We start from the raw sequence: 13,058 nt of genomic DNA on the forward strand, positions 1-13,058 counted from the left end.
GTGGGAAATATAACCAATTCCAATTCTTCTTGAAAGCAGGAAAGATTTTTTTTTTGTATTAATTTTGGAGCCAATAAAATAGTCAAGTGTAAAAATCTGAGTTTTGAGACTTCTTTACAGGAATAAAACATCTGAGCTGAGCAATTGAATATGATATTATTTAAATAGACATAATATACAAATCAAAAACTATAACACGGATATTATGCATTTGAATTTTTATTTAAGTTTCATAATTTTTTGTTTTTTTGGTAGACTTTACAGCGAAACTTTGTTAAAAGTTTTAAAACTAAATCACAAGTTAGTGACTTTCTACAGGAGCGGAAGGTTCTCGAGAGGATCTGTTACAACTGCTTGACTTCATTTTCCCTGGTTCTGTCGTTTGGTGGAGGCGGCAGAGGAAGGATTCCCTCCAGATCTTCTTCAGTGTCTGAAACCACCTGCAATTCTGAAATAATACACAGCGGTTACATTTTTATTGCCGCGGAATAATCCAAACTGTCAATCTTGTCGCTCGGAGCCCCGTCACTCGATCTGATTAGTAAAATCCCTTGTTGTGAAGGTTTTATCTCGACGTGCTCTCTCCGCATGCCTTAGTACCAACTAAAAGGATTAACGATTTACACACTGGCCAAAAATAAAAGCCGAGTCAATGACGGTTTCCTAACAGAAACTAATCCGTAATAACAGTGTTCTGTGACGGTCATTGGGGTCTTATTAGCGCAGGGGTCTTGTGTTAGGTATTTGCATGTGGAACAATCGCATTGCTTGAATGATTCCACAGGGGTTGGTGGTTTATTTTACTACACACTTGATGCGTTTGTTATGGACATTCTAGAATATCAAGTAATCCTAAAAAATGAGAATAATATTCATCGTAGAACAATGAAGAACTGACAGTGATGGTGGCGGAGGCAAATATCTTCGGAATATTTGGCCATGTTTTTCATTTTCCTAGGTAATGGGAAACATAAGCCTACTGGGTGTAAATACATTTCTAAACTAATAAGTCATTGATTTATAGATTATCTAAAATTATTAATTTATTACAGAAAAACTGTATATTAAATATGCAAACATTATGTGCAAAGGTCATCCATGCTAAAACTCTGATTAAAGGGAATCTGTCAATGGGGTTTTGCTATGTAATCTGAGAACAGCATGATGTAGGGGCTTAGACCCTGGTTCCAGCGACGTATCACTTGCTGGGCTGCTTGCTGTCATTTTGATACAATCACAGTTTTCTCTGCTGCAGAGCTCGGAATGCTGAGCCCTGTATAACTACACCCACACCACTGATTGGCTGCATTCTATGCATACTGTATATTTGACAAAAACTGTGGGATTACACAGAACAGCAGGACAAGGTGGCACAAGACACCTAGTCCTGTTGTGATAATCTGCAGATAAAACACTGATTTTATTGAAACAGCAATACAGAGCCTTGTAAGTGACACATTGCTGGAATCAAGGTCTCTGCCCCTACATCATGCTGCTCTCAGATTACATACCAAAAACCTTGTGACAGATGCCCTTTAATATTGTGGAGATCACCTTCAAGCCACCAAAACAGCGGTGACCCAGTGGGGCATGGACAGCACAGGACCACTAAAGATGTTCTGAAGTATCTGACACCAACATAAGGGAGTAGTCCGGTCTCCATAAATGATCATTTATCCACTGTATAGGCGATGATTGTTTGATTGGTGTTGGTTCTACTGCTGGGACCCCCTTCTGATCACCAGAATGGGGGACTTGTGTCTTAGTATTTTCCCTTGTTTTCTCCTGACTGCAAGATGACTGTCAGGAAAGTTGAATGGAGCAGCAGGTTGATCAGTTATATTTCATCAGTGCCATAGAATTGGAATGGAGTGACGGTGCGCTTGGTTTATCCCTTGTCTTTCAAGGGGACCACTTTGGGTAGTTACTGTACTATTCACTACATACTGGAAATTACCAAAAAGATCTGCCATTTTGGAGATGCTGTTGCCCCACCTCATCTTGCAGTCACAGTTTTGTCCTTTCAAAGATGTTCTAATATACACACGTGGTCAAAATTGTTGGTGCCCCTCGTTTAATGACAGAAAAACTCACAATGGTCACAGAAATAACTTGAATCTGAAAAAAGTAACAATAAATAAAAACCCTATGAAAATGGACAAATGAAAGTCAGAAATTGCTTTTCAACCATGCTTCCAAAATGGTCTATGCGTTGATATTCCATAGTTGGTTTCAAGTGTCAAAAGTAGCAGCCTAAATTACTGTTTGCAGCTTGAATTAGGAAGAACTGTAATACCAGGCACATCCTTGTGTTCAATAGTGGCGCACTTCATGGCTGAAAAAAAGCAGACCCTTTTTTTTCTAATCCCTGATTACACTTATAAACTAAACTAAAGCCAAAAAACTAAAAAGTGCACCAATGTAAGACTAGTTCAGTGTAGAAGGAATTATTGTGTGAAAATCGAAAAATCCCAGGAGATTTGGTTTCCCTGATGAAAGGAGGGAGCGTATAAGGGCCGCACTAATAGTTACCTGCCATGGCAGGCTATCCTTTATTTGTATAGAACTCATTGTATAGGCGTCTATGGTAGTCGTAGCTGAGAGGAGAATGCCCGAGAAACTACCATTATTTCAGTGCGGTCCGAAAAAGCAGTTCAATCCGTACAAATGGTCAGTAACCAGGCGTAAAAGCCTTTGATGAATTCTGAGTTTGGTCTATTGACTTAACATTGAGGGACAATAAGTCAGCGTCTAGACATGTCCCTTGCTGTGATCAACAGTATTTGTCCAATGAATGGAGGAAGGAAAAAGAGAGATATAAATGGATACAAATACTAAAATAACACCGCAAAACCTAAGATAAAAACAAAATGAGCATATCCACTGCAGTAAGTAAATAATAATAGTACATGTAAATAACATAGGGTACGTAGCTAGCACTATTTTGATCATAAAAGTATAAAAGCCATCCCACCGCGACAAGGTGATCCCAATCGGGATGGTCCTATCCTGTCAAATTGTGTCAGCCGACCTTAATATAGATGGCCACATTGCACAACGCACCCCGACATAACCCTATGTTATTTACACGTACTTTTACTATTTACTTTTAGTAGAGTATAAGCTCATTTTGTTTTTCAATAAAGCCCAATATTAGCAAAAAGACACAAACCATATAAAATGCTAAAAAAGTAAGGATAAAGGGAAAATTAATCTCAAGACTATATTTAAGGTGTTTCTGGGACTAGAGGTGCCCATAAACTTTAGAGTGATGGCTACAGCCCAACACTCCACGATCATCTGTCAGGAGAGAGTCAGGATGCCCCAATACAACAGTTGAGAGAGTTTGATAAAATCAAGGTCTCAGGATAAATTTATACTTATGAGTATAGGTTGGGGGGGGGTGTTCCTTTTTTTTTGTCTTCACTACTTCATCTACATTAGCTGAAACTTTCTAATGTGCTTTTTGAAGTTGAGTAATCCTGGGTGCCTCTGGCCTTTACTAGGCCCACTGATGTCAAGATAGGCACAAGGCACATGTGAGGTCGCGGGGCTGGGTAAATTCCTGAGGCACCCAGCATGCCAGACCGAGGATGTCAGCTGTCGAAGTGAAGACTGCCCTTGTTCGGGAGCCACAGAGGACCGGACTGAACGCCGTACCATAACAGCATGAATCTTTTATCTGAACCCTAGTACTTCAGGCCCCAGGAACTCCACTTTTCCCAGGGGAAACTCATGTGCCATACATTTAGCAAGTGATTTTCTCATCATGGTAGCACCCTCCAATGTCTATGATATCACAGTAGACGTCACCTACATAGACACGGCCCAGCTCTGCATGTGACAACATGTGGGACAGGCTTTGTGATTGCTCCAGCACAGTCAGAAGGAGATCTATGTAACGTAGTACACTCCAGTGATGGCTACTATTGCAACACAGGAAGTGTGCCGGACGGGCAATGAAGGGTGCAATTCGAAAGACTGGAAGTGAAGATGCACTTATCACAGAGTCATTCGCTATTTCATAGATTTAGCACATCTTTGGAGCACGTTAGACTTTCTTTCCTTTTTATGCCACCTCTTTTAGACCAGTATTTTCCTTCTATAAAGGCCGGTAATAAATCTGGCCAGTTTAAGGACTCAACAATACCATGCCCCCCCTTTTCTAAAAACTTTAAAAGTATTCAGTTTGGAGCAAAAATACATCTTTCTTTGTGCATTTCTCTCATATATTGGTCTAAAAAAAACTGTGATGCATCTAACAGTAAATCCATACCGCTGCGATTATCGAAGTATATGATCCCAACAGAAGTGTGTGATGCATCAATGTGGAAGAGCGGAGACTGTCCTTGGCTTTCTCTAATATCAAGTGACAATAAAAGTGTCATCTACGGCTTTACGTTCTATATGTGGGACCTAATACGTGAAATTACAGTAGTAATGTACCGTAAATATTTAAATATACATACACACACATATATAAAAAAGAATACAGCAACACAAGACACAATGCAGGTAATTAGCGCACAAATTGGCTAATTCATGAGAGCCCACTAGGCGTGACCAGGCAAGCCTTTCTTTGATGAGATCCTCAAACTAATATTTATCAAAAATGCCTATTCTGGGCTAAGACCTTATTCACACATCAGTGTTTTTCTCATACGAGAAAGTTGGTCCAAGCTTCATCAGCGTTTTTGATCACAGTTTCACCAGTGATTTTCATCAGAGTTTTGTTTGTGTTTCATCAGTTTTTGACTGATGAGAAAAATGAAGGTTCTCCACCTTCTCCAATCTATCAGACCATGAAAAACGGCAATCCGACTGCTCTCCATTTTTTTTTCACCCATACGCATTCATTGGAGAGTTTTATCTGACGCTAAGATCAATATCAGACATGTCTCTGTGACCTTGCATGGACCACTCGGTCAGCAAAAGTCACAGATGTGAATAGCCCCATAGAGGTAGGCACGAGTGCTGTCTATGAAAAATAATGATAGCTCTCTTGAAACACTGATGTGTGAATGAGTCCTGAAAGCCAGGTAGGATCCAGCACTAATCAAAAACAGTTTTTAGGCTGATGGCAGGAGCTCAGCCTAACATGGAGGCAGTCAAAATGGTCAACAGGTTTGCATATAAGGCCAGGGTCACACTTGCGAATGTGATGCGAGAAACTCGCGCAAGTCTCTTGCATCAATACCTGGTACTGCCGCCGGCACTCGGGACCGGAGTGTGTGACTGCATGTATTTCTAGAGGATGTAGACAAGGAAAATGGTGTGCACTCAGGTCAGGGACAAGGAGGTGCTGGTAAACTGACCATGAGGTCAAGTCAATCATTCAAAAAAGATTACCGCACACTCAAGAGTGGTAAGATGCAAAAGGTGTATGCCAATTTTATTGAAGAAAACAAAACAAAAAAGAAGTGGTTGCCACATTCATATTCATTTGAAATAGACAAAAACCCGACGTTTCGACCCTCCCGGGTTTTACTCATGGGGTTACTCAAGTCCTTTGACATAGATGCATAATAGTGGCAGTGGTAGGGGGTATACGACCGATCCCTTGTTAAGGCACAACCTTATAATAAAGCCAGTCCGGGCAGAAGTGTCCCGGGAGCACAGAATCTGGGTGGTGAGGGCCGTTAGACACCTAGTGGGTCTGAAAAGGGTCCCTGGGAGGATTAGCGGCGCATCCCGCGCCTTGCTGCGATGTCCTGGGGGGAGACCCGGAAAGTCACCCCGGCCTAAGTGTCAATATCTATATATTGGTAAAAAGAGGTAGCAGACCAATTTATACAAGTGAAAAGAATGAACTCTTCTATTCACCCATGTGATGATGTAAAAAATGCTCCAATAACAACTTGGATTCTTCATCTATCTAACTATCTATCTCATTATCTATCTATCTATCTATCTATCTATCTATCTATCTATCTATCTATCTATCTATCTATCTAAGCAATACATGAGATTCAGCATACAGCATCCTACATAAACTTCATTTATGTCTCAGTAGAATTATTAAAAACTATAAATGGGAGAATGTCAGCCCCAGACGACTAATGACATTTCACAGGTAATGCAATTTAGCAAGAAACGCTTCCATGTTTTCCGTGCAAACAATGCGATTTTTTTTGTATTCTCCTATAAATTGCAATTGAAAAGCAGTGATCTAACCATCCCCAATCATTTTTTATACGCATCAAATGAATGCAGATACTCCCATTTGGGAGGGGCGACATGACATTTCGTTCGACTCTTCTAAACAGGTCATGGACCTTTCACAGACCCTTAGGCAGTGGGAGGGAGTTTCTTTGCTAAAGCGTGTAACCAAATCAAGCCAATGGTTGCCCCTTTTCAATACCCTCTGGAATGGTCTGCACAATGCTATTCACATAGCAGCACAGTGGCTTTGAAAGAATGGTCAGCCGAGATCTTATTCTCCTCCAGGCTGCAGACTGCTTCTGTGTCCAACAAGAGCGCCGACTTCTATAAAAGTAGATTTATACATATAACATAAGACTCCATGATAAGTAAAGAAAGTAAGAATTGACCATCGATGATACAATGTAAGGTTTTGCTCATTACGTGATTCCTTGAGGCTTTGTCTAAATCTGAAGACACAAAGACACAACAAGACTGCCCTGGAGATGACCTATTGCTTTCAAGTTGCTTAAGCACATCAGAAATTCCATTGTTAGGGTTGATTAATTGAAACTGATAAGTTACCATGAATAAAGATTGTTTTTCTGTTTAATGTGGTGGGACTGATTCGGTAAATGTTCATTCATGTAGCTATGCGGTGCAGCATATGGACGAAACGCATTCAGTATTGCAAACATATACAATTTATTATGCTTGTATGGCCACGGCCAAAAGCCTTTTCGGCTTTCAATGGCGAAGTGTGAATAAAAACCTCCATTTAAAGAGTCACTAGTATCATTACATGGGATGACAATGCACTGGCTTGACTGTGTCTGCGTCCACATGAATAAGGGACAGGGAAAGGGTGGACACGAGGAAGGAAAAAAAAAACAACTTAAAAATACGGGTCAACCCAACGGCTCTTGTGTATTTTAATACTTCAGACAAAGAAAATGTAAGTCAAAGGTTGTCTGGTTATAAAGTGACCATATTTAGCGATTCTCATGTCGGGTGTCAGATTAGTCTGATTATCTCATCATTTACTTGAAAGGAAACAATGAATGTGGGTGCCGGCATCATGTCCACTAATAGATTTAAAAAATAATTCCCTGTAACTACATTAGCGATTTCTTCAGTCGGACTCCCACTGGGGGACACTGCCGGGGTCCACACTAGGCCAAGTAATTTCTATAGAGTATACATGGCTGATGTTACTCTATAGCGTGCAGCATAAAGAATAAAAAAAGGATCTCTAGATTTTCTGACTCACAGTTGGGCTACTTTCAAATGGCCAAAATAAACTCTTTAGTAGAGTTTTGTATCATTGCCGCATTACCTGGGCCTCCTGCCGTTCTACTCAACAGGACCGACATTTACCACTTATAAAAAATACTCTTAAGAATAGAATAAATAATTTCCCTATCTATAACTTAGATTACAGTTCGGTCACTACTGCAATCTACCAGTTTTTAAGGCAAAGAGCACAGCACTTACAAGCTCCTTTTTTTCTACTGGGATTGTAAGTGCTGCTCTGAGGCTGCCCGAATCATTCCCCCCAAAGCTACAGAGACAAAACTGCATCTGTTTGTAGCAGGCTTCAGGCCACGGGTGCAAACATGCCACTAGCCCACATTGTCAATCATCTGGAGCGCTCCACCCTCTGGCAAACAGGAAGCCAGTAGGCAGGGAGCGGCGCACTCCTGAAGACAGCGCATGGGACATTCTTTTTAAGGTCCTTTTACCAATTGGATTAGAGTCGGCTGAACATGCTGATTTTGTTGAGGAACAGTTGACCATCCATAGGGTATGGGGGAATTCCAACCACATCTGCATTAATTCAAAAGCCCATTTTTTTCTACAGAGAGATAAACTGCTTCTATAAAAGCAGAGAACAGATGAACACTGGGCTGAGCCATAGTTATTTAAGGCGCTTTTAGATCACTGTAGGATCCAACAATGATCTACGTTTGGTTAAGAAGAACCTCAGGAGGTTCAGATATACGGTATTACAGGCACTCAAACTTTGGCTATCTCAAGCATCTGTACAGTTGTTTTGTGCAATTCTGTTCTAATCTATTTTGGAATGATGTATGTGGCATAGACCATGTGCAAACAATAGGACCACCATGATCACTATAGAGTGTTAGACCAATCATGCACAACAGATTTTATTCGTCCATGCCAATAGATGTCGAAAGCTTATAGTGAGCTTTTTTTATGATGTGAAAGACTATTTTAGATACTGACTCCATACATACAGTACAGACCAAAAGTTTGGACACACCTTCTCATTTAAAGATTTTTCTGTATTTTCATGAATCATGACAATGAAAATTGTACATTCACACTGAAGGCATCAAAACTATGAATTACGGTAACACATATAGAATTATATACTTAACAAAAAAGTGTGAAACAACTGAAATTATGTCTTATATTCTAGGTTCTTCAAAGTAGCCATCTTTTGCTTTGCACATTCTTGGCATTCTCTTGATGAGCTTCAAGAGGTAGTCACCGGAAATGGTTTTCACTTCACAGGTGTGCCCTGTCAGGTTTAATAAGTGGGATTTCTTGCCTTATAAATGGGGTTGGGACCATCAGTTGTATTATTCAGAAGTCTGGTGGATACACAGCTGATAGTCCTACTGAATAGACTGCCAGAATTTGTATTATGGCAAGAAAAAAGCAGCCAAGTAAAGAAAAACGAGTGGCCATCATTACTTTAACCCCTTTCTGACATGTGACGTACTATCCCATTGAGGTGGGGTGGGCCTGTATGACCACCGACGGGATTGTACGTCATAGCGATCGGCCGCGCTCACGGGGGATCGTGGCCGATCGCGGCCGGGCACTATGTGCCAGGAGCGGTCATGGACCGCCCCCGGCACATTAACCCCCGACACACTGCGATCAAACATGATTGCAGTGTTCCGGCGGTATAGGGAAGCAAGCATCACGCAGGGAGGGGGCTCCCTGCGGGCTTCCCTGAGACCCCCAGAGCAACGCGATGCATCTGGGTCCTGCAGGGAGGTGGCTTCACAGCGCCTGCTCAGAGCAGGCGCCGGGAAGCCTCTGTGAGTGCACGTCAGATCGCTGATCTGACACAGTGCACAGCAAAGTGTCAGATCAGCGATCTAACACTATAACATGATTCCCTCCCCCCCCCCGGGGCAATGTTATGGTGTAAAAAAAAATATTCACATGTGTAAAAAAAAAATTCTGAAAAAAATATATAGATATTGTTCCCATAAATACATTTCTTTATCTAAATAAAAAAAAAACAATAAAAGTACACATATTTAGTATCGCCGCGTCCGTAATGACCCAACCTATAAAACTGTCCCACTAGTTAACCCCTTCAGTAAACACCGTAAAAAAAAACAAAAAAATGAGGCGATCATAAAGACGGATATAAATAACCATGGTACCGCTGAAAACGTCATCTTGTCCCACAAAAAACGAGCCACCATACAGCATCATCAGCAAAAAAAATTAAAAAGTTATAGCTCTCAGAATAAAGCGATGCAAAAATGATTATTTTTTCTATAAAATAGTTTTTATTGTATAAAATCGCCAAAACATAAAAAAATATATAAATGAGGTATCGCTGTAATCGTAGTGACCCGAAGAATAAAACTGCTTTATCCATTTTACCAAACACGGAACTCCAAAAGAAATTCATGAATAGCTGGTTTTTGGTAATTCTGCCTGACAAAAATCGGAATAAAAAGCTATCAAAAAATGTCACATGCACGAAAATGTTACCAATAAAAACGTCAACTTGTCCTGCAAAAAACAAGGCCTCACATGACTCTGTGGACAAAAATATGGAAAAATTATAGCTCTCAAAATGTGGTAACGCAAAAAATATTTTTTGCAATAAAAAGCGTCTTTAAGTGTGTGACGGCTGCCAATCATAAAAATCCGCTAAAGAACCCGCTATAAAAGTAAATCAAACCCCCCTTCATCACCCCCTTAGTTAGGGAAAAATTAAAAAAATGTATATATTTCCATTTTCCCATTAAGGTTAGGGCTAGGGTTGGAGCTAAAGTTAGGGCTTGGATTACATTTACGGTTGGGAATAGGGTTGGGATTAGGGTTAGGGGTGTGTCAGGGTTAGGGGTGTGGTTAGGGTTACCGTTGGGATTAGGGTTAGGGGTGTGTTTGGATTAGGGTTTCAGTTATAATTGGGGGTTTCCACTGTTTCGGCACATCAGGGGCTCTCCAAACGCGACATGGTGTCCGATCTCAATTCCAGCCAATTCTGCGTTGAAAAAGTAAAACAGTGAAACTTTCCTTCCGAGCTCTCCCGTGCACCCACACAGGGGTTTACCCCAACATATGGGGTATCAGCATACTCAGGACACATTGGAGAACAGCTTTTGGGTTCCAATTTCTCCTGTTACCCTTGGGAAAATACAAAATTGGGGGCTAAAAAATATTTTTTGTGGAAAAAAAGGATTTTTTATTTTCACGGCTCTGCGTTATAAACTGTAGTGAAACACTTGGGGGTTCAAAGTTCTCACAACACATCTAGATAAGTTCCTTGGGTGGTCTAGTTTCCAGTATGGGGTCACTTGTGGGGGGTTTCTACTGTTTAGGTACATTAGGGGCTCTGCAAACGCAATGTGACACCTGCAGACCAATCCATCTAAGTCTGCATTCCAAATGGCACTCCTTTCCTTCCGAGTTCTGCCATGCGCTCAAACGGTGGTTCCCCCCCCCACATATGGGGTATCAGCGTACTCAGGACAAACTGGACAACAACTTTTGGGGTCCAATTTCAACCTTTACCCTTGGAAAAATACAAAACTGGGGGCAAAAAAATAATTTTTGTGGGAAAAAAAGGATTTTTTATTTTCACGGCTCTGCGTTATAAACTGTAGTGAAACACTTGGGGGTTCAAAGTTCTCACAACACATCTAGATAAGTTCCTTGGGGGGGTCTAGTTTCCAATATGGGGTCACTTGTCGGGGGTTTCAATGTTTAGGCACATCAGTGGCTCTCTACACGCAACATGGCGTCCCATCTCAATTCTAGTCAATTTTGCATTGAAAAGTCAAATGGTGCTCCTTCTCTTCAGAGCTCTGCCATGCGCCCAAACAGTGGTTTACCCCCACATATGGGGTATCAGCGTACTCAGGACAAATTGTACAATAACTTTTGTGGTCCAATTTCTTCTCTTACCCTTGGGAAAATAAAAAATTGGGGGCGAAAAGATCATTTTTGTGAAAAAATATGATTTTTTATTTTTATGGCTCTGCATTATAAACTTCTGTGAAGCACTTAGTGGGTCAAAGTGCTCACCACACATCTAGATAAGTTCCTTAGGGGGTCTACTTTCCAAAATGGTGTCACTTGTGGGGGGTTTCAATGTTTAGGCACATCAGTGGCTCTCCAAACGCAACATGGCGTCCCATCTCAATTGCTGTCAATTTTGCATTGAAAAGTCAAACGGCGCTACTTCCCTTCAGAGCTCTCCCATGCGCCCAAACAGTGGTTTACCCCCACATATGGGGTATCAGCGTACTCAGGACAAATTGTACAACAACTTTTGGGGTCCGTTTTCTCCTGTTACCCTTGGTAAAATAAAACAAATTGGAGCTGAATTACATTTTTTGTGAAAAAAAGTTAAATGTTCATTTTTATTTAAACATTCCAAAAATTCCTGTGAAACACCTGAAGGGTTAAACTTCTTGAATATGGTTTTGAGCACCTTGAGGGGTGCAGTTTTTAGAATGGTGTCACACTTGGTTATTTTCTATCATATAGACCCCTCAAAATGACTTCAAATGAGATGTGGTCCCTAAAAAAAAAAATGGTGTTGTAAAAATGAGAAATTGCTGGTCAACTTTTCACCCTTATAACTCCCTAACAAAAAAAATGTTGGTTCCAAAATTGTGCTGCTGTAAAGTAGACATGTGGGAAATGTTACTTATTAAGTATTTTGTGTGACATAGCTCTGTGATTTAATTGCATACAAATTCAAAGTTGGAAAATTGCGAAATTTTCAAAAAATTTCCGTTTTTTCACAAATAAACGCAGGTAATATCAAAGAAATTTTACCAGTAACATGAAGTACAATATGTCACGAGAAAACAATGTCAGAATCACCTGGATCCGTTGAAGCGTTCCAGAGTTATAACCTCATAAAGTGACAGTGGTCAGAATTGTAAAAATTAGCCTGGTCATTAACGTGCAAACCACCCTTGGGCGTAAAGGGGTTAAGAAATGAAGGTCAGTCAGTCCGAAAAATTGGGAAAACTATGAAAGTGTTGCCAAGTGCAGTGGCAAAAACCATCAAGCGCTACAAAGAAACTGGCTCACATGAAGACCGCCCCAGGAAAGGAAGACCAAGAGTCACCTCTGCTTCTGAGGATAAGTTTATCCGAGTCACCAGCCTCAGAAATCGCAGGTTAACAACAGCTCAGATTAGAGACCAGGTCAATGCCACACAGAGTTCTAGCAGCAGACACATCTCTACAACAACTGTTAAGAGGAGACTTTGTGCAGCAGGCCATCATGGTAAAATAGGTGCTACGAAACCACTGCTAAGGACAGGCAACAAGCAAAAGAGACTTGTTTGGGTTAAAGAACACAAGGAATGGACATTAGACCAGTGGAAATCTGTGCTTTGGTCTGATGAGTCCATATTTGAGATCTTTGGTTCCAACCACCGTGTCTTTGTGCGACGCAGAAAAGGTGAACGGATGGACTCTACATGCCTGGTTCCCACCGTGAAGCATGGAGGAGGAGGTGTGATGTGTGGGGGTGCTTTGCTGGTAACACTGTTGGGGATTTATTCAAAATTGAAGGCATACTGAACCAGCATGGCTATCATGGCATCTTGCAGCGGCATGCTATTCCATCCGGTTTCTGTTTAGTTGGACCATCATTTATTTTTCAACAGGACAATG

General features: G+C 41.0%; 1 protein-coding gene across 1 annotated transcript in view; it reads right to left on the reverse strand.

The window, feature by feature from the left end:
• Positions 1 to 203: 203 nt before the first annotated feature.
• C6H10orf67 (chromosome 6 C10orf67 homolog) overlaps positions 204 to 13,058 on the reverse strand; it is a 148,785-nt gene continuing 135,930 nt past the window's right edge. Inside the window, exon 16 of the mRNA XM_069729559.1 lies at positions 204 to 448. Within this exon, the coding sequence (XP_069585660.1) occupies positions 345 to 448 (104 nt within the window). The 3' untranslated portion in view covers positions 204 to 344. The remainder of the gene's footprint in view (positions 449 to 13,058) is intronic.

The sequence above is a fragment of the Ranitomeya imitator genome, chromosome 6, assembly GCF_032444005.1.
Source record: "Ranitomeya imitator isolate aRanImi1 chromosome 6, aRanImi1.pri, whole genome shotgun sequence".
Taxonomy (NCBI): Eukaryota; Metazoa; Chordata; class Amphibia; order Anura; family Dendrobatidae; genus Ranitomeya; species Ranitomeya imitator.